The following is a 26,479-nucleotide window of genomic DNA, read 5'->3' as shown; positions in this document are numbered from 1 at the left end:
AGTACAGTATTATAATTTAAGGTTCCATTTTCAGGCCATTTTTCATCATCACCTAATTTGTACATTGGCCAGCACTGATTACAATATTTTTGGAGTTCTTCTTTAGTTAGGGGATCCCCTCCAAATTTTTGCCAATTTTTCAGGATGCATCCTAAAGGAGTGCAGGGAGGTATCTCATTAGAAGGATTTAAACCCATATCATTTCCTAGGAAAAACTTTGTTAACTAGGACTTCATGTACTCAGCAATTGAAGTGTCTATGTACAAAAGTCTAAATAAGCTCCTGCTGTGGTCCTTTATGGGTGTCTTATGCAGAGCAATTTTAAAACGGACTGATACAGAAACCAGAACGAGGGACGTCTCCCTTTGCTAAAACAGATCGGTACGGAAAATGCTACTGCTGTGTATCTTTCCTGATGCATCTTATGCAGAGCTCAGAACAAGAACAGAATCAGATTTTCCACTCACGGAGATTTCCTTCTCTGCAATCCCCTGAAGATATCTTGTTAAATTTGCGTTGCACCATTGTGTCGCTTACTGCCCGACTGCAGGAGGGAGGCCAAAGGGAATCCCCAAACAAAGGTCGGTACACGCTGGAACCCATTCGGACCACCACTTCCCGTCAGGACAGCAAGATGATCCGGGCAAGGCCTTATGGCAGTCCCATCTGGGTCGCCAAAATGTTGTCTCACAAGCAGAGTTCATTACCCGGTGTGCAGCATCCAGTATCACACACAGAGCCGAGATATCAGTTTATTCCAAGTTTTGTGCAAGACTGGGTGCTAGGTGATAACTCCACAAAGCTAGCACACTGATTGTTTGAACCGGTATAATATTCATACAGTTTAGTTATACATATGCATAAGCAACTACATAAAACAGTTTCTTATTGGTCTACTTTTCCATACCTTACTCTTAAAGCCACAGTACTACTTTAATGTTCTCTGCATGCTCAGAGGTGAGGGGTCTCTACTTGGGCTGGGGTCTCCGGCTCAAGGGGTGTGATTTTTAGTATTATAATGAGGACAGTTCACATAAGGGTGCTTCTTATCACACTTCTACTAATGAAGTCAGATTATTGTAACAATGTTTCACTCAGCTCACATATTTCTTCCGGATGTGTTTCAATCCCAAGGACAGTAATTCTTGATTAGACATTCCACATTCCAGTATGAATCCCCCGTATCAGCTTTACGTGTGCCTCAGCCTTCCATCAGCTCTAGTGTACTTCTCACATCTGAATCTTCCCACACAGCTGTATAATACTGAATTGTAATTGACTATGTTTAATTGGATACACCTGCACTTATTTCAGAGCAAACTGGTACCAGCAGGCCTGGCCTGGGCTTCCTGGGACTGTGAAGTAACCCCTGTACCCTCACTGCTCAGCCGCTCAAACTGACAGCTGGCAGGCTACCAGGACCCCAAACATGCTGACCTCCTACAACCATGGGGACAAACCTTTTTGGATGCCACCGGTCTTAAAACAGCGCTATCCTTGATGCTATCTGAACCCTGTCAAGGCCATGGGCTCATTGTAACACCTGGCCTAGCGCACATTCACCACAGGCCTCTCCCTCAGGCACAGGCAGGCTGTGAGGGAAACAGTGGTGGGTAGGGGAAAAATAGGAGCGACAGGTGAGAAAGATACAGGGCCAATGGGTTGTACAGTGAAGGCTAGGGGAAAGTGCACTCAGGGAGAGAAAAGCTGAGCGACGAAGCAGCACCGGTAACGCCTGCAGGCACAGCCACCGTGAGGCACCCCAGTGACCCATTCCTCTGCGCGCCACGCTCAAGATGGCGGCCGATACCACCCCAACCCCGCCACACTCTTCTCGCTTTCGATTGGCGAGGAGGGCTGGCAGTCTGTGATGCCAGCCAATCAGTCCGCCCGCTGCGGCCCCGAAGGCGGCGCTGCGGCCTGGCCCTGCTGGAGGGTGTTCTCGGGCTGTCGCAAGAGGCGAGGTGTGGAATGAGCCGCCTGGGCCCGTGTCTGAGCCCGCGGCCCCTCCTGCGTGGGCCCTGGGCGGCGCCGCGGTGGCTGCGCTGCGTCTCGGTGGCGGCCGGTCTGCGCCGGGGTCCGGCGGGCTCCAGTACCGCCTCTGCCGCAGGCATGGAGGAGCTGCTGAGTCGCTCCGTGCCGCCGCTGCCGCCCTACGAGACCAAGGAGAAGGCGCCGCCTCCGGCGGAGCTGCGCAGCGCGGAGTTCGTGCGGTACTACCGCGCCCTGGAGGCCGGGCAGCCCAGGGCCGAGCTCCTCACCCGCTTGGCCCGCGACTTCGGCGTGGACCACGACCGGGTGGCAGAGTTCAGCGCCAAGGTGCTGCAGGCCCGGGAGCAGCAGAGGGAGCTGGGGGCCCTGCTGCAGGCCGAGGACCGGCTCCGCTACTACCTCAACCCCCAGTACCGGGGTCTCTTCCAGCACCTGGGCCGCCTCGAGGGCGGGCTGCGCTTCCTAGTGGAGCTGAGGGGCGACCTGGTGGAGGGGCTGGCGACCAAGGCGGTGGACGGGCCTCATGTCAAGGTGAGGGCTGGGCTGGGGGTGGGTGGCTCTGAAAGGGAGTTGGGGGGAGGCCAGAGGGGATGTGGTTTGGGGCTTCCTACTCATGGTGCTACTCGTGGAGCCTCCACGTTGGGCTGAAGAGTGTCCCGTGAACCTGATTCACAGTTGGCGTCTCCATGGTGTGACAGTGGGAGGCTGTGCTGCGGGCTGTGAAGGGCTGGCGTTAGGGCAGTGGGGGAAGTGCCACACTGACGCAGCATGACGTAGAATCGTAGAATCATTAAGGTTGGAAAAGATCTCTAGGATCATCTAGTCCAATCGTCAACCCAACACCGCCATGCCTACATAATACAGCTGATGTTGGGGCTGCCAAGCTGTGTCAGGAACTCACTGCAGGAGTGACGTGTAGTGGCTTGACTCCTGAGTCCGATACAGGGCCAAAAGTGACATAGCAGCCGTGTCGTGCTAATGATGAAGAATATCAACAAGAGAAAGGGGGTGTCATGACTTAGCTCAGTAGTGTGTAGAAAATAGGTGAGGTGAAACATCCACAGTGGTTACATGGAGCAATGAGGTGACATGGGTGCGGAGGAAAGAATGACGTTGCAGATGACAGTGGCAGGACGTGACAGGACTTCCCAGAAGGCAATGAAGAAAGACAGCAAGTTGGTCAGTTGCACTGACCATGACTTGTTTGTTGATATTAAGATACAAATTAAGTTTGACAAGAAAAGGATGTTTTTTATGTCAGTGCTGTCAATTAACCACAGTCATCACATAACTGAAGTAGCAACAGCATTGGTAAGATTCTACATCCGCTTGGATCATCTTAAGTAAAAACAGACTGAATTTGCAAAATTAGCAGGATAGAAATGTGTAAAACAGCTGAATGTACATGTGTCAAATAATACAGTATGTTCAGAAAGATTCTAAACCCATTTGAAAGTAGGAAAATATTGTCTGCAAAACTAAAGCTTCAATAAAAGGGCTGTCATAAGCATTCTGTTATGTCTTCTTAAAATATTTTTTTAAATGTTTGGGTTCATTGTATGACTGGGCTTGGTTCTGCATATCTGTTCTTGTAGTCTATTTCGTGCTTGTTGATCAGTTTTATTTTTCAAATGTTATATATTCAAAAATGAGAGTTGGCGATAAATAGCACATAAGCCAGGAAAGATTAAGCTAGAACTGGTTTGCATTGGTCTTTGTTTGTGACAGTATTGGCTGTAAGAGTTTACCTTGGATACTGTTTCTTTTCAGTTTGGAGTTTCATTTAGGTCATTCTTACCGGTTTTCTACAGCAACCAAGACCTAGAACTATGTGCTATTCCAGTGTGCTGGTGTGTCTGGGAAAGGTGTTATGTCTTGCTTCTGAAATAAGTGTCTTGCTCGGCCTTTAAAATCTATCTGCTTCTACTGCAAGTAAGTGTCAGAATAACTATGAGCACCGAAGGGAGCACCCAACCTGTAGGAAGTGTTGACAGTCTCTGCAATGGAGCTGATTATTAGCTGGTGCAAGTGGTTTGCGAGGAAGTGGTGTGAATGTATGTGTATTTAATTTGATACCTTAAGTTGTAGATGTGAGATACTGTATTACCTGTTCTGAGGCTAAATGTCAAGGACAGAGAAAACTATATGGCAGAATATTCAGGCTATAGATTGGGGGGGAGGTGGTGGTGTTGTTAGAGTTTCTTTTATTTTAATATAGAATTTGAGTCTTGAGTAGAGAATGATTCTTGTGATACAACATATATTTTGTGATCTTGTTGTGGACAATTTCAGAGTGGTTCTTTGCTGGTTTCCTTAATTGCAGGAAAGAGATGAAAAACGGTGTAGAAAAGCTCTGGAACTTGGGATGGATGTTAAGATGTCAGGATTCACTATTACATATGATGAATTCTTGTCTGCCTGAATTTCTTAAGGTATTATTTTAGAACAAGAAGATGCAAATTACCTGGTGATTGTTTCTCCATTGGTTTCACTGTTCCTGAATCATTAACAAAATAGATGATGCACTGCAAACTGGTGCAGTATTGTCTTCAGTTACTCCCAAGTATACACATCTTCATAATGCCCTCAGTTGTCTTTCATAAATCACCTCTTAAGTTGAATTGATGTTTAAAGTAAATGAAGAAATGCAAATGCCTAACTTTCTCTGATTTTATGTAGTGTGACATGTGCGTAGCTGCACCACACTCCAAAATATGTCTCATTATTAGACTTTTGAAGATTCTGAGCACTGAAGTCACTGAACTATTTTAGCAGTGTCCATTAAATCGGAAGTAATAGTGCCCTAGCTGTCAGGATCCAATGTAAGGCAAACTGGGTTGAAAAGTTGACTTAGAGAAGAATTGTGCCTGCCTTACTGGACAAATCCCATAGATCTTGAACATAAACCCTGGACGATGGTATTGGAAATACATAAAATGACAGATTGTGCAAAGAGAAGAAACATGCTGCAAATAAGGTTTAGTTAATATTTAAGTTAGTTAGTAGAAGGCAGAATTGTCACCTAGAGCGAGACGGAGAAATTATAGGTATCCTCAGTGACAAGTCATTATGACATAGTAAATGTCTTTCTGTGGTTGTGTAAAAGATGATCAATACTCTTGACACAAGTTCCTTGATAATCAGATGGCAAAAATTTAGTGGTAAACTGTATTTTTGAAGCTATACAGCCTTTTTTTCCAAAGAGTCCACCAAAAGTACGTATAGGACATACGGTGAAGAGAAATTTTTCTTCATAGTCTGTCCCAGAGGTGGGTTTTCTTTTCTATTAAATATACAAATCAATTATTACTGTCGTAAGCCTCATGGATAATGTGAAGATGACCATTTAAAAAAAACAGTACTGGCACATAATACGTTGTTTGAAAAGTTAAATTACAGTAAAGCTGGACCTAATTCTTTCTCATGATGCTGTTTGAATTTTTTCCCTCTCTCTCTTACATTCTTTTAATGTGTTCTGTTCCTTCCTTCCACCAAAGGACACGCACGTTTTCCACTGTCTTTATAAATGAGTTGATTTTCTGATTGCAATGCACAGTGTGAAATTTGCTGAAAACCTGCTTCCTGAGTGTAGTTCTGCCTCTTCCTGTTCAGAACCCTCTCACCCACAGTACTTCTCTTTCTGTGCCAGCATTTTCCTCTTGAGATTTCTTATACTTTGCTTTCTTACTCAGTTTCAGCATTTGAAATATGGACTCCAGTGAAAAATTCACAGCATTATTATCTCAGGTAGCAAATCATTCAACTATTGCTCTTAAAATACTCTTCATCTTTCCATATGATTTAGAAAAAGTCAGTGGGAGGTTCAAGCTGCTGGCAAAAGATAACGAAAAAGATAGCATTTTTGTCAAATTGACTTATAAATAAACCTGCTTCCATAATTAAGCAGTAGTTGGAGTGTATCTGTAATCTTGTTGTTGTTGTATTGGTCTACTAGAAAAAAAGAAATACCATAATTGTTTCGGGTATTTTTCCCCTCATAGCAGCCGCTCCTAAACACAGGAAGGACCTAAAGTTGGACTTTTCCTTGAATTATTTTTTTTTTTCTTAAAACTTTCTCACAGATTTGAATATTGACCTTGGTATAATCAGGAAAAACGGTTTTAAATTTTAGTAGGGGAATTGGAAATGGTAGAACAGGCTTTAAGGGAGAATATTTTGTGTGTAGGCTGTACATGGCTTTTTGGTGAGGTGAAATATTTGTGGTGATAGATGTCTTACCTGCCCACATCTGCAGAAGGATGTATTTATTTCACCCAGTTGTACGGCCTTGAAAGAACTGTGGTCTCATTGATGAGGATTCATCAGTGGATTAGAGTATCTAATATGGCTATATGGAGAATCTGAATATTGAAAGTTTGTTTTAAAGATCTAAGACGGCCTTAACTAGAGAAACCAATGAAAGTTAAAAGTTTTTCTATAAAAAAAGTGTTTGGTATTTACCTATCAAAAGTCCTGTATAGCCATTTCATTATTGTAGATTTGATTTAAATTCTAACATACATAAAGACAAATGTGCAACAAGAATTTTATAACTTCTGTGTATTTGTATCTGCGCTGACAAGGAAATGTGGAAATAAAATTAAATGGTTCTTCTTGATGCTGGAGGAAAATTACAGAGTGCATTATATGGCCTACTGGGATTTTGGTTTTGCCCAAACTTTCTAAAATCTTAGACAGTCCTTAGGTTTTACTTTGCATTTTGAAAGAACTATTAAAACAAGGATTACCCGCTGCTGTGTTGTAAATATAAAATATTTTTCTATTTCCTCAAAACATATCAGCAGAGAAGCATCTTGGACTGTTAGATATTGGTTGATGAAGCATTTCTATTTTGTGTTTGTTCAACAGATTACAGTAAAATAACATACACAGGTGATTAAGTCACTTGAAAATGCTTTACTCATTGTCTAAATGAGCAAAAATGGGGGGAAAAAAGGGAAATACTTTTTTTTTTTTTTAAGAATAAGACATCAAACAATATAAAATACAAGAGCCAGGGAAGTTTTCAGCACTACCATTACCACTGCAGTAATTACTATTAGCAATAAAAAAGCAGAAGAACAGTCCGCTTTTATTTGTGTTGCACTATTGAATCCAGTTTTGCTGATGGGTATGTTTTGCAGTATCTCGCCACGGGTACTCTGTATTTGTCAAAAAACCAAAGGCACCTTTAAACACGTGAGTATGAGGGTAGGTCTATAAGTCAGTATACACAAATGAAGCATATTAGGTTAAAAACTTTAAACATTCCGAAGCCGTGGAAAAACTCGACTCTCATGAGGCTGGCAGAATACTTCTCTTGTAGTCCTGTCAGATATCTAACCAGCAACTAACAATAACGGAACCATCTGTTTGATATGCATGGAGTGTTAGTTACTGCTGTTTCATATTATGTTTATCTGTAAATATCTGCATATGAATTTTCATTTTAAGGGGTATTTTATTTTTGAGTAGTTTGAGAGGGAAATTGAAATAGTTCCCTCAACAGAGAGGTGGTTTTTTGTAATAAAAAACCTTAATTTAAGTTTTTCATAAGAGTTTTCCCATTTGTTGTCCAATAAACAGAGACCTGATGTGAAGATTAAAAAGCCTGTAATTTGCTGTCTTGTAGCATGAACACGGAATAAAAAAAAAAAATCACCATTTATTATACTTGGCTAATAGAAACTGAAGTATAGCTGGTAATTTTAAATACTAATCTGAGTATGTCTTGTTGCTCAAATTTAATATTGGGGTGCTGAATAATAAATGTGTGCTTTTTTTTCTTTTCAATGAAATTTTGGAGATGTAATTTTATGACTAGAAAGCCCTCTGAAATGAAAATAAGAATTTATTTACCACTAAATTTACGAAATAAGAGAACCTAACTTGAGACTGTAATTGTTGGAGTCAAGCCTTTCAGAAACTTAGCGTATACTATGATATTAAATACAACTCAGAATTTTGCTCAGGTGACTTGAATTAAACACAGTTTTGGATAGTATAAAGTGGTTTATGTCTTTCTACACTAAGAAGTTTTGTCAACATACACAGTTGCAGTTGGACTAGATAGTTCAGTACACAGTTGCAGTTGGACTAGTCCCTTCCAACTGGAACTGTTCTAATTCTTTGGCTTGCATGCTGCCCTGTTGTTTTACAAAGCATTATTATTTACAACTGACAGATTATTTGAATTGAGTTGTAGTTCCCCATAAACAATATTCCTTCCTTCCAAAATCATTCCTGAAAGCACATCTGCTTCACTTTCTTCTTTGGTTACAATTGCATTGCTTTTCTACAGCTGTATCTTGGACCTAAAGTAGCTCTATAATGCATTCTGCATCTTGAAAAGTAGCCTTCAGTTCAGTTGGGCATCATTATGCCCCATTGTGTGGAGCACGCTTGCTAAACCTGTAGGTGCTTCAAGAAGCAAAATGCATCCCATTCCTATGTTTCCCACTTTTACCAGTATCCGTGTAGCGTAACTGGCTTTCTCCCCAGTCACTCGTTGCCACCTGAGCCATGTTACTGCCAATAGATGCAGAGCAGTGTGTTCAAAATAATGACTAGCAGGAGTGCAGCCGTCAGCAGTTTTCCCTTCTAGCTGCTAGACTGCAGTTTGAAATGGTGTTCCAAAAAGCAGATGGATGACAAGAGAGCCATAGGAATCTGTTAGTTTGACCCCAGATCTGACAACTCTAGCTTATTTTTCTGGCTTACAGTGTGCCCTTACAAAAGAAGACAAAACAATCCTAAAATAGGTGGAGACTTGCACTGCACCAAGGGATATTTGACCAAAATGATTTATGGTTATTTTCTAAAAACTTCAGAGCTGTGCGGAAACAAGGATTCACAAGGGAAATACCTTAAAGCTAGAAGAAACAAAACAATCAGAATATATTTGTTTAGGACACTTATACCTCTACATTTCTAGAGGAAAAATGTGTTGAAAAAAAGAAGACAGACGCATCTGTGTGTGAGAAAGTACTTGAACGAAAATTCAGCTTTTCCCAATAAAACTGTTGCTGATGCAAGCCTTGTTGAGGTTGCAGGCCAGTGCCTGCTCAGTTGTACTGCTCAGGAGTTGCGGTTCCTGCATGATTTAGCCATGCCAGAAAGAGCCCTTTTTGTAGATGCTGTTCTGCAGACAATTCTGGGCGTTTTTCAGTACAGCTTGTTTTACCTGCTGCTTTCTCTTTAATCCACTAGCCCAGAAGCATCAGCAAAATCAGCAGTTTTACCAGTATAGATTACAGCTACTCTAAATGGAGTTGAGTGATGTATTCTCAGACTGCGTCAAGTGTTGAATTGCCCTGAGCCAACAGTAATTATACAGTTTTCACAGTAATGTCATATTACAGAAATAGTCTGCTCTTCCGAGGTAGTAAGGCAGCACAGGTTTAACATACGTGTCCGGTAAGCCCCCCAAATCATCAGACTTGCTATAAATGTGCAGTAGATCCATTTATTAGTCAGGGGAAGGTATTGCATACGTCCCTCTTAACTATGCTAGTTGCAAAGTTTTGACATAGCTAAGCTGGTCCTTTTTAATGTCATCTATTACGTTACTTCCCCCCCCCCGCCCCCAGCTACTGTTGTGTAGGACAGTGTCACCTTGAGACGGAGAAGGCAGGAACATTTTCACCGAAGCGTCAGTGAAAAATTGTGAAGACCGTCCGTTCCTAGGGTGGATTTCGTTTAATGTGATCCTTCATTTCTCTCAGTTCTTTAGTGGTACTTGTTGCAGATAGTCGCATATGTGTGGTTTTTGCAGAGGTTTCTTTTTATGCTGGTGCCACGCATTATGTGGCTTCCATTGTTCTCCAGTGGGGTTTGCTTACCCTATAAATGTTCTTAGGGTGAATTTTGTTTGTATTGTTTCAGTTTCATATTCATTTAACAACTTTTTTTTTTACTAGCATAGGCAGGCTTGGTTCAGCCTTGTGGTACAAATCCAGGTGGGAGTACAATTTGGCAGAAGACTTTCAGCGCAGTTTATTATATAACTGAAAGAGAGCTCTCCTGAGAAAGACCAACAAAAAAATAATTTACAGAGCTTAGGAGAGTTGACCTCACGGAGTAGTTCATGGATACTCCCTGTATTTGGAACAATGCAATTGACTTTTTCACTATTTGAAGTATGTGTCAATTTATGCTTCAAGAAGTAAGCTCTTCTTTTGTTACATATTTGAGGATGCTACTGAAAAAAATATAGAAGATAGTGTAAAATTTTCATGCATGACAGAATTCTTCTATGCAGATGAATGGCTTTTTTCTTCTAGATGGTTTTATAGTAGCCATTTTTGCGTAAACAAAGATAGATGCCAAACTATTTCACTAAGACAACTTAGTAAGTGCAGAAGGAGTAGGTAGGAAAAAGGGAAACTGATGGAAAATTTGACTCTGCACTTCAGGTATGGAAAAGAGCCAGGTTTTGTTAGGAATTTACCTTGCAAACTGCATGATCATGGTCATTACTTACCATCAACTTTACTCTGGAGTTTTTATGGGAGGAGTTAATTTAATTATAAGTTTGGGTGGATTGGTGTAGATTGAAATATCTGATCACGGTTGGCTGCAAGCATAGTCAGGGTTTGAAAATTTTAGTTTCTCTAGGATGTTGAGTTAAAGAACAAAACAGCCCTTTTCTTCAATCTTGGAATACTTGTAGCAGTTTCTTTGGCCAACAGGAACCTTCTTTAATGTGTGTCTCTTGACAAGTGCCTCTGCAACTTTCATTTTGCTAGCTTACAATAGGAAATATTTTTGCTTTTTTATGAAAGTCCTCAGACTACATCTCAGCTTTGGAAAGATGTTTTAAGTAGTAAGTGTTTTTTCTGTTGTTTTGCTTAAATGTAGCAAGCTAAGTACATTGGAGCATAATTTTTGTCCATTTTATGTACAGCAGTGGCTATTTAATGAAGGTCTGAATAGAAAGTGAAGAGGTTTTGTTTTAAAATAAATGGTTATTACGTTAGTTTCAGGTAAGCTTACGTTTCTGATCAGGCTGTTGGTAAGTTGGTGCTGGTATCACACTGTGTCCTATATACAAAGCAAATGTAAGAAGGAAAAATAAACTAGAATCTCTTTAAGGGATATTCATGCTGTGCTGAGTTCAATAATACTTTCTAAACTCAAAGAATTTTAGACAGGAAAATCTTTAATAATATAGGCAGCAGGAAATTAGTAGGGAATATAAAATTCATTATTACAATGAATGTTTCTGAAAGTATTTGATATTACAGTTGGCTTTAATTCTGTATCATACTGTTCCAGATCTGTTTTGATTTTTGAGTTCTGTAGTTTTATGCTGCTGCTTTTGTTTTTCTTGCTTAAAAATGTTCATACATACAGAGACTAAAAATTCTATAAAGCCTATGGTTTTACCTGCATCCTGTTCAGACGCTCATTTTCTAATTTATTATCCTGAGTGGGCATGTGCAGCTCCTGTGCTGAGTACTACAATCCATGCTAAGGTCCAAACTGAAGCATTTTTGTAGTTTACTGGTGCCTAAATGTGCCTGTAGGTGTTCAAGTCACATCCAGTATCCAGTAGATATGTTGTGTGCCTTGGAGATCTGTCAAAAGTAGAAAGTTCCATGTGTTAATCATGGTGCAGAATGTGCAGGAATAAATAGCTATTCTATATCTTTCTCATAAAGAGCAATGGAAAAAATGTTTAATAAAGTAGAGATTACTAATAAAATATGGTAAGGAACTGGAAAATTTTGATTTGGTGAGTTGCTTTCTTATTTTAATAAGCTAGTACTAATAGTCTTCCTAAGGCATGGGCTGCTGAATACTCAGAGATTCCAATGTAGAAAATTATAGTGAAATTCAAGTCCTTACTTTCATCAAATTTCCCATGATTTTTTTCATGGTATTTAAATCTGAGCACCTATGCAACTGGACCTTATTGTTAAGACTGCTCAAATATGTCTATTTATTGTCTGCTTTTCATCTACATTGTTTCTCATTATCTTCCGTTTCCCTGTATGCAGTTTACTATAGACAATGTCTTTAAACATTTTCATTGTTTTAGTCCTGTGTGAGGAGAGCTGAACTATTATGTGGTTAATCTTCTCAAACAGATGCATTAGTTTCTTGAACTTCCCAGTGTTGTAGTTTGAACTGGATATTAGGAAATTTTACTTCACTGAAAGGGTTGTCAAGCATTGGAACAGACTGCCCAGGGAAGTGGTTGAGTCCCCATCCCTGGAGGTATTTAAAAGACGTTTGGATGAGGTGCTTAGGGACATGGTATAGTGGTGGGCTTGGTAGTGTTAGGTTTATGGTTGGACTTGATGATCTTAAAGGTCTTTTCCAACCTATACGATTCTATGATTTGAAATAATCAAGGTTATCTTTACTCACATTCGTATGTTCTACCTAGCTTATTTAGCAGATAAGTTCATCTTTCTTCTGTTTGCAGGAAATGAATGGAGTTCTAAAGAACATGCTTTCAGAGTGGTTCTCGACAGGATTCCTAAATTTGGAACGGGTCACTTGGCGATCACCTTGTGAAGTACTCCAGAAAATTAGTGAGTAAGTGCTAAAAGTTGCTAACGCTTGTTGATGAAAAGGTGATGAAATGCTTGTGACTGCACAGATCCACTATTTTCAAGATACTGCTTTTCAATACTGAACCATAGGCAAAGTATAATTAAGGAATAGTTGCATTTAACACACTAAAAGGCACACTTTAAAAACTGAATTAAGTAAATGGCAAAGGGGATCATTTGTCCCATAATTTGATCCTTTAGCTCACATACTGCACTTTTAGACTGCTGTCTTTTCTCCCAGCCTTCTCAGTTATTCTTCCCACATTCCCAGAGGTGCTGCTGTTACTTTTCCTACAAACCTAGATTCTTGCAGCACTGCCTTCTCGCATTCCCTTTCCCCTCACAGGTGCTGCTGCTGCTGCTGCTATCTCCATCACCACTGCACCTTCTTCTCCCCTCAGTCTACACCAGCAGTGTTGGTGGAAAATCAATATTTAAGTCTGATGCAGCATGGGGTGCCCAACACTCAAGAGCATGTTTTACTTCTAATGTAGTGAGGCTCCCCTTTCTGGCTGGAACTGGTGAGGTGCACAGAATTACTTGTAAACTATGTGTGAAGAGAGCACCTTGTTTTTTATGAACATTCCTTAAATCTACAACATTCATTTCTGAATTTCTGTCAAATATTGAAATTTGTAGTGATGAAGTTGAAGATGACTGAATCAAAGTTACGTTGCGTGGCATTTTGTCATATAAAAAGCTTGAAGAAAAAAGAATCTCTAAAGAGTTCTGAAAGTACACAACAATGTTGATGAGACAAAGAAAAGAGATCTTATACAAGCTAAATTTAAAAAAAAATAATGAGTATATTTTACTTAATCTTCAAGGTATTTTGGCAAACACACTAGACTTTCAATATGTAGTAGAGAAAAGAATGGTTTGAATGATTGATTGAAGACGTGGCTGTGGGAGTGCTAACAGACTACTTTGTACCTTAGGAAATCTAATTCCTTAGAGGTGTATTCAGACTTATTCCGTGACTTAGTCATCTCAGTTGGGTATCCTATACTGAACAGAAAGTGCAAGTGAAATCTCAGATACATAATAAGCATATCCCAAAGAAAACTAGAGAGAGTGGGTATGCAGTATAGCTTTATAGTCTATTTTGTCACCGTTTGCTGATGAATTTTACTTTTTGCACTTACAGCCTGATTTTCCTTTTTTGATTGGAGAGTTTTGTCACTGACATCAATGGAAGAAGTACTGAGCTTGTAGGGTTGGCAGCTGACCTCTGTTTTTAAATGAAAAAAAAAATTAACTTTTTTTTATTTTCTCATTGAGTTCTGAAGCTGTGCATCCTGTTAGAAACTGGGTTGATATGAAGCGTCGAGTTGGGTCATATAGAAGATGTTACTTTTTTTCTCACTGTGCAATCCCAGGAGAACCATTGATAGTCTTGCATGTTGCACTAACCAGTGATATCTCCAGCAACATCCAGGTACAGTCAATGATGCATTTAGTACACAGCAAAGTGTTTAAATTGCAATGTACTTCTTTTAAAATCTGTAATTCCTTATAATTTGGGAATATTTGGTTTTGTTTCCTTTTTTTTTTAAGAGATGAGAGAATTGGCACTTAAAAATTACAGGGATATCCTGTGTATCTCCTGTGTTATGTAAGTTGAAATTTTGGGGTTTTGCTCAAGTGCAAGAAGAATAAGAAAAGATAAGAAATATATAAGAAAATATAGCAAATGAGATTAAAACTTCAAAGCGGTTATGATTACTTCTGAAGATTTTAAACCACATTACAATTATTTCTTGCACTTGCTAATGGATAAGCAGCTCTTCTTTCTACTTTTTGATTAGATTTTTGTTGTTTCTCACAGAGGGTAATGAATAAAACAGTGGGGAAAAGTGTTAACACATTTGAAAGTTAAAAAGAAAGGCCCGCTCCCCCATAATGATGGTAATAACTGCTACTAACTTTTAAAATTTTATTCTTATTTTCCCAGGCCATAGTGAAAGAAGTACCGCCTTTAGAAACAGAAGATACAGACAAAATTACAACAGCAATTTTCTACTCAATCAGTTTGACTCAGCAGGGACTGCAAGGTGTGGAACTTGGGACTTACCTCATCAAACGGGTTGTAAAAGAACTGCAGGTGGGTGCGGCAGGGTGTACTTAAGATGCTGTTTGGCCAATGTGCTCCTCTTGCATTGCTGTTCTAGTTTCCGTTTTGTGTCATTGCTCAAGGCAAGGAGCTGCTAGATCTTCTCCTACACTGGTAGCTTCTTATCAGATCGACCTTTGAAGATGTGTAAAGAGTAGGAAGAACACTTTCTGCTGCTGGTTAATGTCTGCCAGATGTAGATACTGTTACATAGTTGACATGTACTGCATGAATTACTTGTGTTTGCCTAATCATGTGCATAGGTTGCTTAAAAGTCAAATTAGTACATTTCTATTGAAGGTAGCTTTCATATAGCTGTATTTTGCAATGTAGTGTATTATATGCTTCACTACAGCCTCTCAGTTGAGTGGCTGGGGCATTGTTAATGTATGCTAACAGGCTCCCTTCCAGGCCCCTGATCAACATGTTCTCTCTTCAGTGTAGCTGACGGTTCCTTTTTCAAAATCTTACACTTGCTCCAGTAACAAAAATACTTCTTGTACATTAATTAATTCCTTTTCTTGTTTGTTATATTGAATTGCCACTGGTTATGTATGCAGTTTGCATGCTTGCCTTGAATATGTCTATTTAAAAAAAAAAAAAAGAGAGAGAGAGAGATTTCTTTGACCAGGCATTTCTTGCAATGTAGTAAAGATGATGTCTTTGACATTTGAAAGTCACAGGAATCAGTTATTTTATGCAAGTCAGTTCTATGAATTTATAGAATGTCATTGCATGCTATGGGATTACTGTTAATAGTTTTAGGACTTCTTGTAGAACCTTCCTCCAAGCAACTGGGGAAAGGAATGAAAATTGATTAATTTATATATTGAGTGGTGTGAAAGAGACAGTCAGATTTCTGTGTTGAGTACATTATTTTATTTAATAGTCTTTACTACTGAAATTATTAACAAAGCTACTACTTAAAAGTAATGATCACTACTTGTGTTTATGTTCATTGTTCCAACATCTGGATTAGTAATGATGTCTGGAAAATTGTCCGTGATTTAGAACTTCAGTTCTACTTACAGAAATAACTTGAAATTGGATGCACCAAATTTCTACTACTACAAAATGATTGATTAGTCAGTTACTGAATCATAGCTGGCTGCCCTGAAGTTTTTTATTTTATTTTATTTTGAATTGGTATTTTGGCTGAATTTTGTTCTTGCTTTCAGAAAGGCTTTTAGATTAATTGTCTAAAGTGCAGTAGTCCAGGTATAATTAGGTTGTGCCATCTGTCTGATCTTGACTGAGGGGAAATTGGAATAAATTCATGCAGTTATCTGCTTTCGCATCTGAAAAATAATTTCTGGATAATTGTGTTGCTCTCATAAAATAACCCTATTGACAATGTATTTGTCTATCACTAAATTGCTTACAACACTAGAAAAGTTATGAGTGAGTTATAAAGGAAAATAGACATGCCATACTTAAATAACCTACGTGCAAGTTCTAAAATTTGATGTGTCCAACAGAAGAATGTGTTTGTTATTTATACTTATGACAAAGTTTCTACATTTCAATGTTGTAAAATCCAGCCCTTCTTCAGTGTTCATCAAATAAATGATGAATAGGAAATACTTTGGCTGAGATGCCTTTAAATACATTCTAATAATAAAATTATTGCCTCAAGCTTAAATAACTTATTTAATATTGAAAGCTAAGTGCTTTCCATACAATGCCAAAGATGGAGGTCTTCCTCCCTACTTAAATTTCATACACTGCTTTAAGATGTTATGAAAAATGTGCTGTTATTAGTAAGGGTTTGTATGGCAAATTGGACATGTACTTAGTTCACTATGTGCTAAAAAAGTTATGAAGGATAATCCAGGAGTGTTTATCTATGATGGACATGGTTCTCTAATAGTTTTTCTTCCACTCTTTGATGTTGTTAATATTTTTTTCTTTTCTCTTCTTCCCACTTTCTTCCCACTCCTTCATGCTTTCTTCCTCTTCATTCCAAAGTATTGTTCTTGAATTCGTTGTCTTGAATTCTGCAAGAACCATCTCCCATTACATATTTTATATGTGTGAAGTGACCCTAAAGCATCGTACTGTTGTTATCAGGATTATTTGATGCACTTCTGTAATGCCTAGTCATTCAACTTTTGTTGTAAATGTTGTGACTCCCATCTCAGTGGACTTCACCTTTCAGTGGAGAGGAGCCCTGTGTATTTCAGCTTCAAAATATTTAGACTGTGAAATTTCTACAAAGTTAGATTGTTCAGGGCAAAGGCAGGGCATATGATGAGTAATACTCTTGGCAACCTCTCTTACCTGTCTCCCAAAATTCTGGAAGTCCTATTTCAGTGCATTAATTGCACACATGTGCTCTCTTTCTCGCTGGTCAGGTATAAGCAAAGGACTTTCCAAGGTTGTCTGTTCAGGTTGGACATAATTCTTTGGAGCAGCATTACAGTCACTTACTTTAAAAGGGGCAAATGGTATAGCAGTAGTGCTGAGTTGACTTGGTGACAGCAGCTGAAACAATATAGCCTCAGCAAAAAAACCTTGGGTCAAAAATTACATCTCATTAAGCAAGCTTCCAGCAGCCTTTGTAAAAATAGATAGTTGAGGTCTCTGATACGAAGAGGATTTTTTATATAACCTATGGATGGCTTTGCAATAAACAAATCTTTATTTAAAGTGCTGCTAAATTGCCAAGTGTTCCAGGTTACATAAATTGAGACTCTCTTTAATTTAACTGATAATAAAATGCTTTGGGAAGAGGAGACCATTTGAAGAGGTTGAAGATTTTGTTTTTCTTTATATTTGAATCGTTGATGATTAATACACTTTTATAACTTGCCATTTGTTTGAGTTAACTTTTGTGGACATCTGTTTGATCTGCAGAATGTTATTTGATTTGTATTTTCCCAAGGCATTGCAAACTCTTAAAACTTTTTTTATCCTCTAGTAAAAATCCTTTATCTGACTTTGCCTTAACTTAACCTGCTCTGACACTCCTACTTGTAAGTGCCGTTGTAACCTCAAAACTGAATTCTCAGCTGTCATTCTTCATAAGGAAAACTCCAAATTGGACCTGTCATGAATGTATATCACTAGATCAGAAAAAGACATGCGCTAAGTTAGAAATATGCTAATAGCCACTCTTTTTTTCCATCATTGAAGCCTTTATTTGGCAAGATTTTTAAAAACTGTACTGAAACATTGATCTAGCAGGTATCTATACTATAAAGTTATGTCTCTAAATTCAGTTGGTATCAGATTCCTTAAAACAAAATCTCATTAATGGGCAATTAAGATAGAGCTTAATTTTTTAGAAATCATCTTGCTATTTCACCTGAACTGGTCACATATGCTGCTAAACATGAACATGGGTAGGGTAGCACTTCTCACCTTCAAAGAATGTCAAGTACAGATTCCCTCATGAAAGTATTTCTTGCAAATGGGTTTTTATTAGGACCGTTAGGAAAACTGCAGCAGTAGAGGCTCTGGCGAAGATTACAACCCTCAATGTTAAGCACTGTTAGTTTGAGGCACTGCATAGAAGTTAATGGCCCCTGCTTTTGAGTCTTTCACTAATTTAAGCAGATGGAGGACGTATGAAGTTGAGTCACAGAAATGGGTCCTCAGTTTCATCTCTTTATATGTGCACAGTTAGCAGTTTGAATCCTTAATATCTACCTAGACATTATGATTTGGCATTTGCCACAGGTATTATAATATAATTGGGTAAAGGGGAGGGATATAACGGAGATCAGAATAGCACCTCAGGGATATAGCTTGTGTCGCATACAAAGGGCATCCTGGGAGAAAGTATGCTGCTCTAAATAGGAGATTTTTCTTTTTTTTTTGGTAGTTGCTTGACAAAAGTTTGCTACACAAATAATTTAAAGGGTGCTTTAAACAGACTTCTACTGTTACCTGAGCATCTCCTGTTTGGGTTATTTTTGGGCAAGCAGTGGGATGAATTCATTAGTCCACTGATACCACTTTTGTCCCAGTTCTCCCTGTACAAATCTGAGAATAGGCTACCTATGCATTCTGTGTAGTCTCTTAGTTATATTAATGTATAGTATTATATGTTATATTAATGTATAGTTAATATATATATATATAATATATATAATGTATATAATTAAAGCAGGGAGCAGACAACAGAAATAATCTCTTGTATTGCTTAAATTTACGCTTGTATTGTTCCCAGAAATGAATTGGATTTTGAAACAATTTCAGACAACTAGTAAGAAAACAAACAAACCCCAAATTGGGTGCTGGAAAACAAGCAGGCAGTTGCATTTCTAGCAAGCTGATAGGTGCTGGTGAATGCGTAGACAGATAGATTTCTCATTAGACAGACATTTAATTCAGAATGTGTTTATAGCCACTCTGAATGGTCTGTAGCTCCGCAGAAGGTACATCATAGCAATTCAGTCTGCAGATGACAGACACAGATAACTGTGGTGAAGCCTTTGAGAAAACTGCTTAGAATTTTATAGCCTGTGGCATTTGGGGAAGAAAACTGATAGCTTCTATGTGACTCAATAGAATGCTTAACAATTGGTGGCAGATTTTAGCTTTCTGGTTGGGCTGTTGATAATTGCTACCTTAATTTGATCTAGGTGACCTGGGGAGATCATAATTTCCAAAACAGGCTTTGCTTTCATTGATGAAAAATGTGACCTTCGACTACAGCTTTCAGAGTGCAGGACAGTTTCAGATGAGATATGGATAATAGGAGAAATCTGCGCTCTTCTGCAATGAAAAAAAAAAAAACAACAACAAAACTAAAAGACGACCAAAACCAGAAATCTACCCTTAAACAAAATGAGCAGCTGTTTCTTAATGGTGTGTGGGTTTCTGACAAGAAAATAAACATTAATGGATCTCTACCAATAGCCTTAGAAACTAGCACATCAATTTAGCAACAACATAAATGTAAACAGTTCGCTGCATCTATTTATTTTTTTACAAGAAATGGCTGCCTCAGATAAGCTCCTAAACTCAGTCATTTATCAGATATGTAGTAGTCTGTACTGTAGCTTCAAAATGGGGTCACTTTCCCATGTCTTACCTGTCCTAAGAAGTAGAAAATATGCACAATTTCCCATTTTGTATTTATTAATAGCATAGGAGCTACTAAATTCCTGATAAATATTTTGGGTTGGGCTTGGTGAACAGGTCACTCCTGAAAGTAAATGATAAACAAAGAGCAGTCAGCATCACAAGGAAGGAAAATGTCAGTTAATTAGGAACTTTGCAGTGGTTATGTCCTGGTTTCGGCTGGGATAGAGTTAATTTTCTTCCTAGTAGCTAATATAGTGCTGTGTTTTGGATTTAGTATGAGAATAATGTTGATAACACACTGATGTTTCCTAGCTACTAGGAAGAAAATTAACTCTATCCCAGCCTAAACCAGGACAGGTTATTATTAACACATAAATATGGGAAGAAATAGTTCATTCTCACTTCTGTCATTGTGGATGGTGCATAGGTACCCTCTTGGCTTTGCAAGCTGTGAGATGAGATTGGAATTGTTACCTGGTGAAAGCAATGGGCATGGCTCAGCTCCTGTGTGAAAAGCAGTGTTTATTAGCTCTGTTCAGTAGCAAAATAATATTTCCAAACACTGTGGTTTCTTAGCAGAGATGACGCAGAAGAATTCCAGACTTGACTTTGTGGTAAGCAGTCTTTTCTCTTGGTCCAATCAGTTTTTCCTTTTACCTGAAAGAAGAGTTTCCGCTTCTCAAATTTCAACATTACCTTCCTTCTTCCCCTCTCAGGTTTTAATCCCAAACATCAGTGAAGAATTCATGAAAGAGACCTAAGCAATATATTCTCAAAGGCACTATCTTTTATAGGATGAGTAATATAGTTAGGAAAAAAGGAAAACCTTTAAGGAATGTAATCCCATCTTCGGGTCAAAAAGAAACACATCTGGTATTCCTTGAATCCCTACCTAGAGGAAAATAACCTCTAACGACCTTTTTCTTTTTCTCTCTCTTTCCCCCCCCCCCCTTCTTTTTCACCCCCACTGCACAATAGTAACATCTGTACTCCCTCTAGCAGCACATCTAGGATTTCTCATTGATAGGTCATTAATTTGAAAACTTTCACCAATTTATCCCTGTCTCTTGTGTTCTCTGTGTTATGGACTGAAGATGAACTTTAAAGCACAACAGGGAATGAAGACATAGAACAATTAAACCCCATTTTGAAATCCAGGGTCTTTTGGGGGGAGCTTGCTGCTGCCTAAGGATGCTGACGTGAAAAGGGTACTTCTCATTACAGATTACAGGTTTGTGTTTCTGTACCTTAAGGTTCATTTGCAGGTCTATCACATCCTAGACAGTTGTCGAGTTGTCATCCATCATGATTGTGTGGACAGGGAGAAGGGTCCTGGGCCATTGAATCTTCAGAAGGGAGTTGTGGCCCTCCCTTCTGGGCAGAAATTCATCTAGCCACAGTAAGACTGGACATGCAAAAGGTCAAATTACCTGCCAGCAGACTGTCTCAGCAGCTAAGCTACGGCCGGTCACAGTAGTGTCACCACCACTCAGCTTTCAGTGCGCTGATCGCGAAATGAAGGTAGCCAGTGATGCTGCTCATTACCATCTTGACAAAACTGAAAGCTGTCAGCTTTTTCTCCAGGAACAAATATCTTGAAGTTATTTTTTTCAGTAGCCTTTAAAAATTTACTTCTGTGCCGCCTTTCTCCCTCCTCCTTCTCCAGGAGATCTGTGGTTTTGTGCTAGTAGTGTTGTCTTTGGTGGGAGCTAGTGTTCAATCAAGGAAAGCGTAGCTGACAAGGGGGGCATCTGAGCATAGCTCTCCTCTACCATACTAATTAAGATCCTGCTGCTTTAAAGAAAAGTGGATTCCAAATGTGATGATTAGGTATACTCCTTGATTCAGAAACCCTACGAGGAGGTGGATGAAAGGTGATCAAAGGAAGATTTAGTGAGTGCATTTGATTCTGTATTCAAATTTTATAAAGTTATTTTGAATTGATTTGTGGATAAATAGTCTTTATATCCATGGGGAAGTATATAGCATGGGATTGCGAATGGAAAGATTTTTGAAGTGTATGGAGTTGCTTTGTTCTGTTCTCATTTTTGCCCTTTTTCTGCTCCCAAATATATATATTTTTTTTCATTTACTGTGGTCATTGCTCTCTTTTTCAAAAGCAGAGGGGAAACTTTTCTAAAAAGACTGAACTGCCTACTCCAAGAAACATTCTTTTAATTAAAATGTATTTTCTATATTTGTGCCTCTTGTAGCCATGGTCTGCAGTAAGAGCACAACCCTAATAAACTATTTTGGTTTTATAAATGCTGTATTCTCTAAAATTGTACAAAGAGGTGCTAAGATATCCGCAGAAATTGCCTTCCACAGACATGTCTTTACGTCAAATTCCAAATAATATTTTTTCTTCTGTGAAATGCGTATGTGATGAAACCTGATACTTGTATTTCACAGATCTTGTTACAGACTTATGCTTCAGAATTACTCTTAAAAATAAAATATCATCATGTTCTTTAGTGGAGACTTGAAAAAGTCACAGGAGATCAATGCTTTACTAGTATTGCATTATCTGACCATGGTAGCTATAACAGTGGAGAACATGATACAGTCAGGATCTCCTGGTCTCCCTGATTACGTAAATGTTTGTTTTGTTCAGTAAGATACAGAAATTAGTGTTTTTGTGAAATAATTTGCTTTTTGCTTTATCCAGTTCTCTAAGGAGATGAAATGGGGTGTTTCTTTGTAACTTGGTCTGCCTTTCTTGTTCCTGTCTGGCCCCAAAAGAAGAATTCTTTGACTTGCATAGCTGTGTAATGGTCAAAGAACTTCAGATAAGGGGAGCAAGTGAGGTTATTCAGTTTATGCAATTAAAGTCACAAAACTGAAGAGGTGGTAGACCTGAGCTGGCTGGTGTATCGTAGTGCTGGAAGCCAGCAGAACAGCAGTGAGCTATTTGGGAAGCTCTGTGTGGGAAGGGAAAAGATGCTGTAAATAACCAGCTGAATATTATTCCAGTTATTGAAGTTATTAGAAATGGTGCTTGGCTCCAGTCTGTAACGGAGGTATGCCAGGCCTGCGTTCCCTGGCTTCTGCGTCCTCATGAAACAGAATGCAGATGGCAGCGTTGTGTGGAGCACAGCGGTACCTGAGGATGCAACAGCGCAGGTGCAATACAAACAACCTAGCAGCATGCGTTCCATTAACATTTGCTAGTGTAAGGTAGCATCTGAGCGATGATGACTTTTTAATGGTTATCTGGGTAATACTCAAAGTACAAAAAACGCGTTTTGTAGTCATTTAAAGACAATTTTCTGTTGACATTAAGATGCTTCTGTAATGTTGATAAATGTCTCTGTTCTTACCACTGCTGCCTATATGAACAGTAATTAAAACAACACTGTGGTTGTTTCAGTTCAGCTCTGTCTTCCCTCTGTTCCTTGCCCCGCTACTCCTTCAGTAGGGTTGACTTTGATGTCATTTTTGTTAATTCCAAGTGACAGTGAGTTTCACAACCTTCTCTATTCTTCACGTTGGTGTGCCCCAAAACTAACACACAGGTTTATGTATGTATGTTTTGCTTTACACGATTACGTAGTTAACACCTTTTACTCATAAATTAGTAGGAGTAGAGGAGAAGCTTTATTATGTTAAAACAATGATTAAACTATGATTAATTTTTTTTTACTGTAGGTACGTATTTCTTATCTTGCTATTTTATCAGTGTAGTGTATAGTTTGGGAGTAGCATGAAAAGTAGCTGACCTGCGTAAAGAACCTTTTTCAAAACTTCAGGAAATACTTCGTTCCATAAAAATCTAGAAGTTGTACCTCTCCTGATTTTACAATAGACTGAAATAATAAACTGCATTTGATTCAAAAAAAGATAGTTACGTATGAAAAATAAATGGTATTTAAAAGGTTTTGGAAACTTACATGTTTATCTTTTAAAAAAAACTTTACTATTCTGAATAACTTCTTTATGGCTGTGATTGTATTTGTTTATTTCTGTGTATAAAGTGATATACCAGAACGTAGTGTTGGTAAGTACTGTAATAAGTACTTTTAAATAGTTTATGTGTGTGGACTGTAATTTAGTCAGTGTTAAAATTTTCTTCATTCTCCAAGTGCTTTCTAGTCACTACCCTATTACTGGCAGGGTGATTTTTTTTTTTTTTTTTTTTTGGTCTAGGTGTATCAGTTAATTCTCAGAATCCCTAGTCTTCACTTGACATGGAGTAAAGGGTATGAGCTGTTCTTTCACTCAAACTTCTCATTGTCAGTCATGACAAAACTCATGATTTTTTTTCCTCTCCTTTTGTCTGCAGAAAGAACTTCCTCAGATAAAAGCTTTTTCCACTCTTTCGCCTATCCCGGGATTCACAAAATGGCTTGTTGGTCTCCTCTCCTCACAAACAAAAGAACTGGCAAGAAATGAACTTTTTACAGAATCAGAATGGCAAGAAATCTCTGAGATCACAGGAGACTCTACTACCGAAACACTAAAGAAACTCTTAAATAACAATGAATGGGTGAGATCAGAAAAACTAGTTAAAGGGCTTCATTCACCATTTATGAGACTCTGTGCTTGGTATTTGTATGGAGAGAAACATCGTGGCTATGCTCTTAATCCAGTAGCAAATTTTCATCTTCAGAATGGCTCTGTGATGTGGCGGATAAACTGGATGGCGGACACAAGCCCTCGGGGCATTGCTGCTTCTTGTGGCATGATGGTAAACTACCGGTATTTCTTAGAGGACACAGCCAGTAATAGTGCAACATACCTGGGGACTAAACAAATTAAAGCCTCAGAGCAGGTTCTTTCCTTGGTGTCTCAGTTCCAGCAAAACAGCAAGCTTTAATTAAATGTTATTAAAACTAAGAACAAGTGTTCCTCACCTTTAAAGAGTTGTAATATTTTGTAGTGTCTATATTTAAATGAGAATGTCCATTATAAAACAAATTTACTCAGCACAGCAGGATGCCAAGTTACCTAGATTATCAGTTGTCTTGCTTACATTGCCATATATTCAAAACCTAATTTGCTGTGATTGAGTCACTGTAATTTCTAGACATCTGTTACGTACAAATGGGTTGGAGGTATGTATTAAAGGGCGAGTAAAATTCTCTCAATCAGTTACAACTCAGTGGTAACTTGAATGGAAAATACTTGAGCCGTACCATTATTCTGTTGATAATAAACCTGTATAAACCATGTCTTCGAAAGGAGCTGCACGTATTTGTCATAATACTACTATAGATAGTTCAGGACCAAAGTACCTGAAAAGAAGTACTGAATGAAGGTAAAGTTTTGGTCAAATATATTAGCAAAACAGTAATCTACAATTTTATTTCAATAATATCTGTCTTTTTCTCCCTCAAAACCTCACATAAAACCTCTTTGTATTTTCCTTTTTCAAACCCACTAAAAATCTCACTGAATCCTTGCTTTGCTGGAGCATGGAAAAGCCTTGCATTGATATTGTTGGAAAATCAGGATCTCTCAGTGCAGCAGGTATGTAGTATTATATTGGCACTCTTGTCTGCTAAAATATAATGAGCAAGAAGGAAGCGTTCAAATAGGAGAGGGGAATAAGAGAGACGGATACTTAGGGATCAGTTGAGAAGTTTCCAAGTATGTATATTATACTTTGGCTCTGGTAATTTTTTAAGTTGATAAAGAGCTTTTCTAATAAAGAGGTAGGTGTGACCTGTAAACCAATAAAATAAACTTTCTCAATAAATCATGTCTTGTGTATTTCAGCATGTACCTTCCTTCACTTAACAGCCCTCCTTGATAACAGTATCACCACAGCAGAAGGACCAGAATTTCATGCTGTTTTGTAATTTCTGATTTATTCTGTGTCTGGTCAAATTCCAGTCCTGTTTTCAAGAAAAGAATTATACAGAGGAATTGAAAGTGAAACACTTCCTGCTCGTGTATGAAAACAGAAGTGAAGAAAGCTGTAAGTGACCAATTAGCCTTTCTCCTAGAATGAAATTATATAATTGGATATACTTTTTTCATATTCATTATTAGAAAAAAATCCCATCCTCCAAGCTGGTAACCTGTTATGGGTATCTATTATACATATCTTCCAAGCAGAGAAAAGCTTGACTTAACTTCTGATCATGGTAGATTTTGCAACACTGATAGTTAAAGGAGAGTGTATGTTCACTGCCTGTTATTCCCTTGAGAGCAAAGACATTTTTATACAGCAGCTGGTCGTCAGTGGCAGTGATGCCATGTTAGCAGTGGCAACCCTCCTATGCCATGTTGCCCAGATGTTCAGTGACAGCAGAGTTTTATTTTTCATTACGTTTTTAAGAATAGTTCCAAAAAAGTCAACAGCTTTCTCATACATCAACAGGTTAAAGTTAGTTTATTAATTTTCATCAGATACGGTTTAAAAAAAAAAATCCTATCATCCCCTTGCAAGCAAGATGTGTCCAGCAATTTTTCAGTTGCTAAAACCACCAAAGAAAAGTTGAGTTCCCCTTGAATTGTGGTGGTGGCGTTGTGGTGCATATACGAGGGGCACTATAAGCCAAAATGTAAGTTGTTTTTTTGTCTTGCACCTTCTCTGGATAGCTTGCTGAATGTGCGCTAGGGAACACTGTAGAAGTATAAAGAAATCTTCAGATACACTTACTTTATTCTCAACTGGGGAGCTAAGGACTAAGGATTAAACACTGATAGTATTGGAAACTTTCAGTGAGAGACTTTGAACAGGCAACTCCATCCTGGCCAAGCTGAGGAAATAACTTCAGAGTGATTGTCAATTTTTGCTTTTGGATCAGTAGTTACGGTAAATAGTCTGCAC

General features: G+C 38.6%; 1 protein-coding gene across 1 annotated transcript; it reads left to right on the top strand.

Annotated features, from left to right (window-relative positions):
• The first annotated feature begins 1,855 nt into the window (after window positions 1-1,855).
• MLYCD (malonyl-CoA decarboxylase) lies at window positions 1,856-25,414 on the top strand. The gene is given in 6 exon segments (XM_075510906.1): window positions 1,856-1,966; window positions 1,969-2,523; window positions 12,425-12,537; window positions 13,836-13,992; window positions 14,509-14,658; window positions 23,984-25,414. Coding segments are annotated over 6 exon segments (1,605 nt in total). The 5' UTR covers window positions 1,856-1,870; the 3' UTR covers window positions 24,518-25,414.
• The last annotated feature ends 1,065 nt before the right edge of the window (window positions 25,415-26,479 follow it).

This window comes from Mycteria americana, chromosome 8 (assembly GCF_035582795.1).
Source record: "Mycteria americana isolate JAX WOST 10 ecotype Jacksonville Zoo and Gardens chromosome 8, USCA_MyAme_1.0, whole genome shotgun sequence".
NCBI classification, from domain to species: Eukaryota; Metazoa; Chordata; class Aves; order Ciconiiformes; family Ciconiidae; genus Mycteria; species Mycteria americana.
Note: the sequence above shows the minus strand (reverse complement) of the source record. Positions and strands in the feature narration are given on the sequence as shown.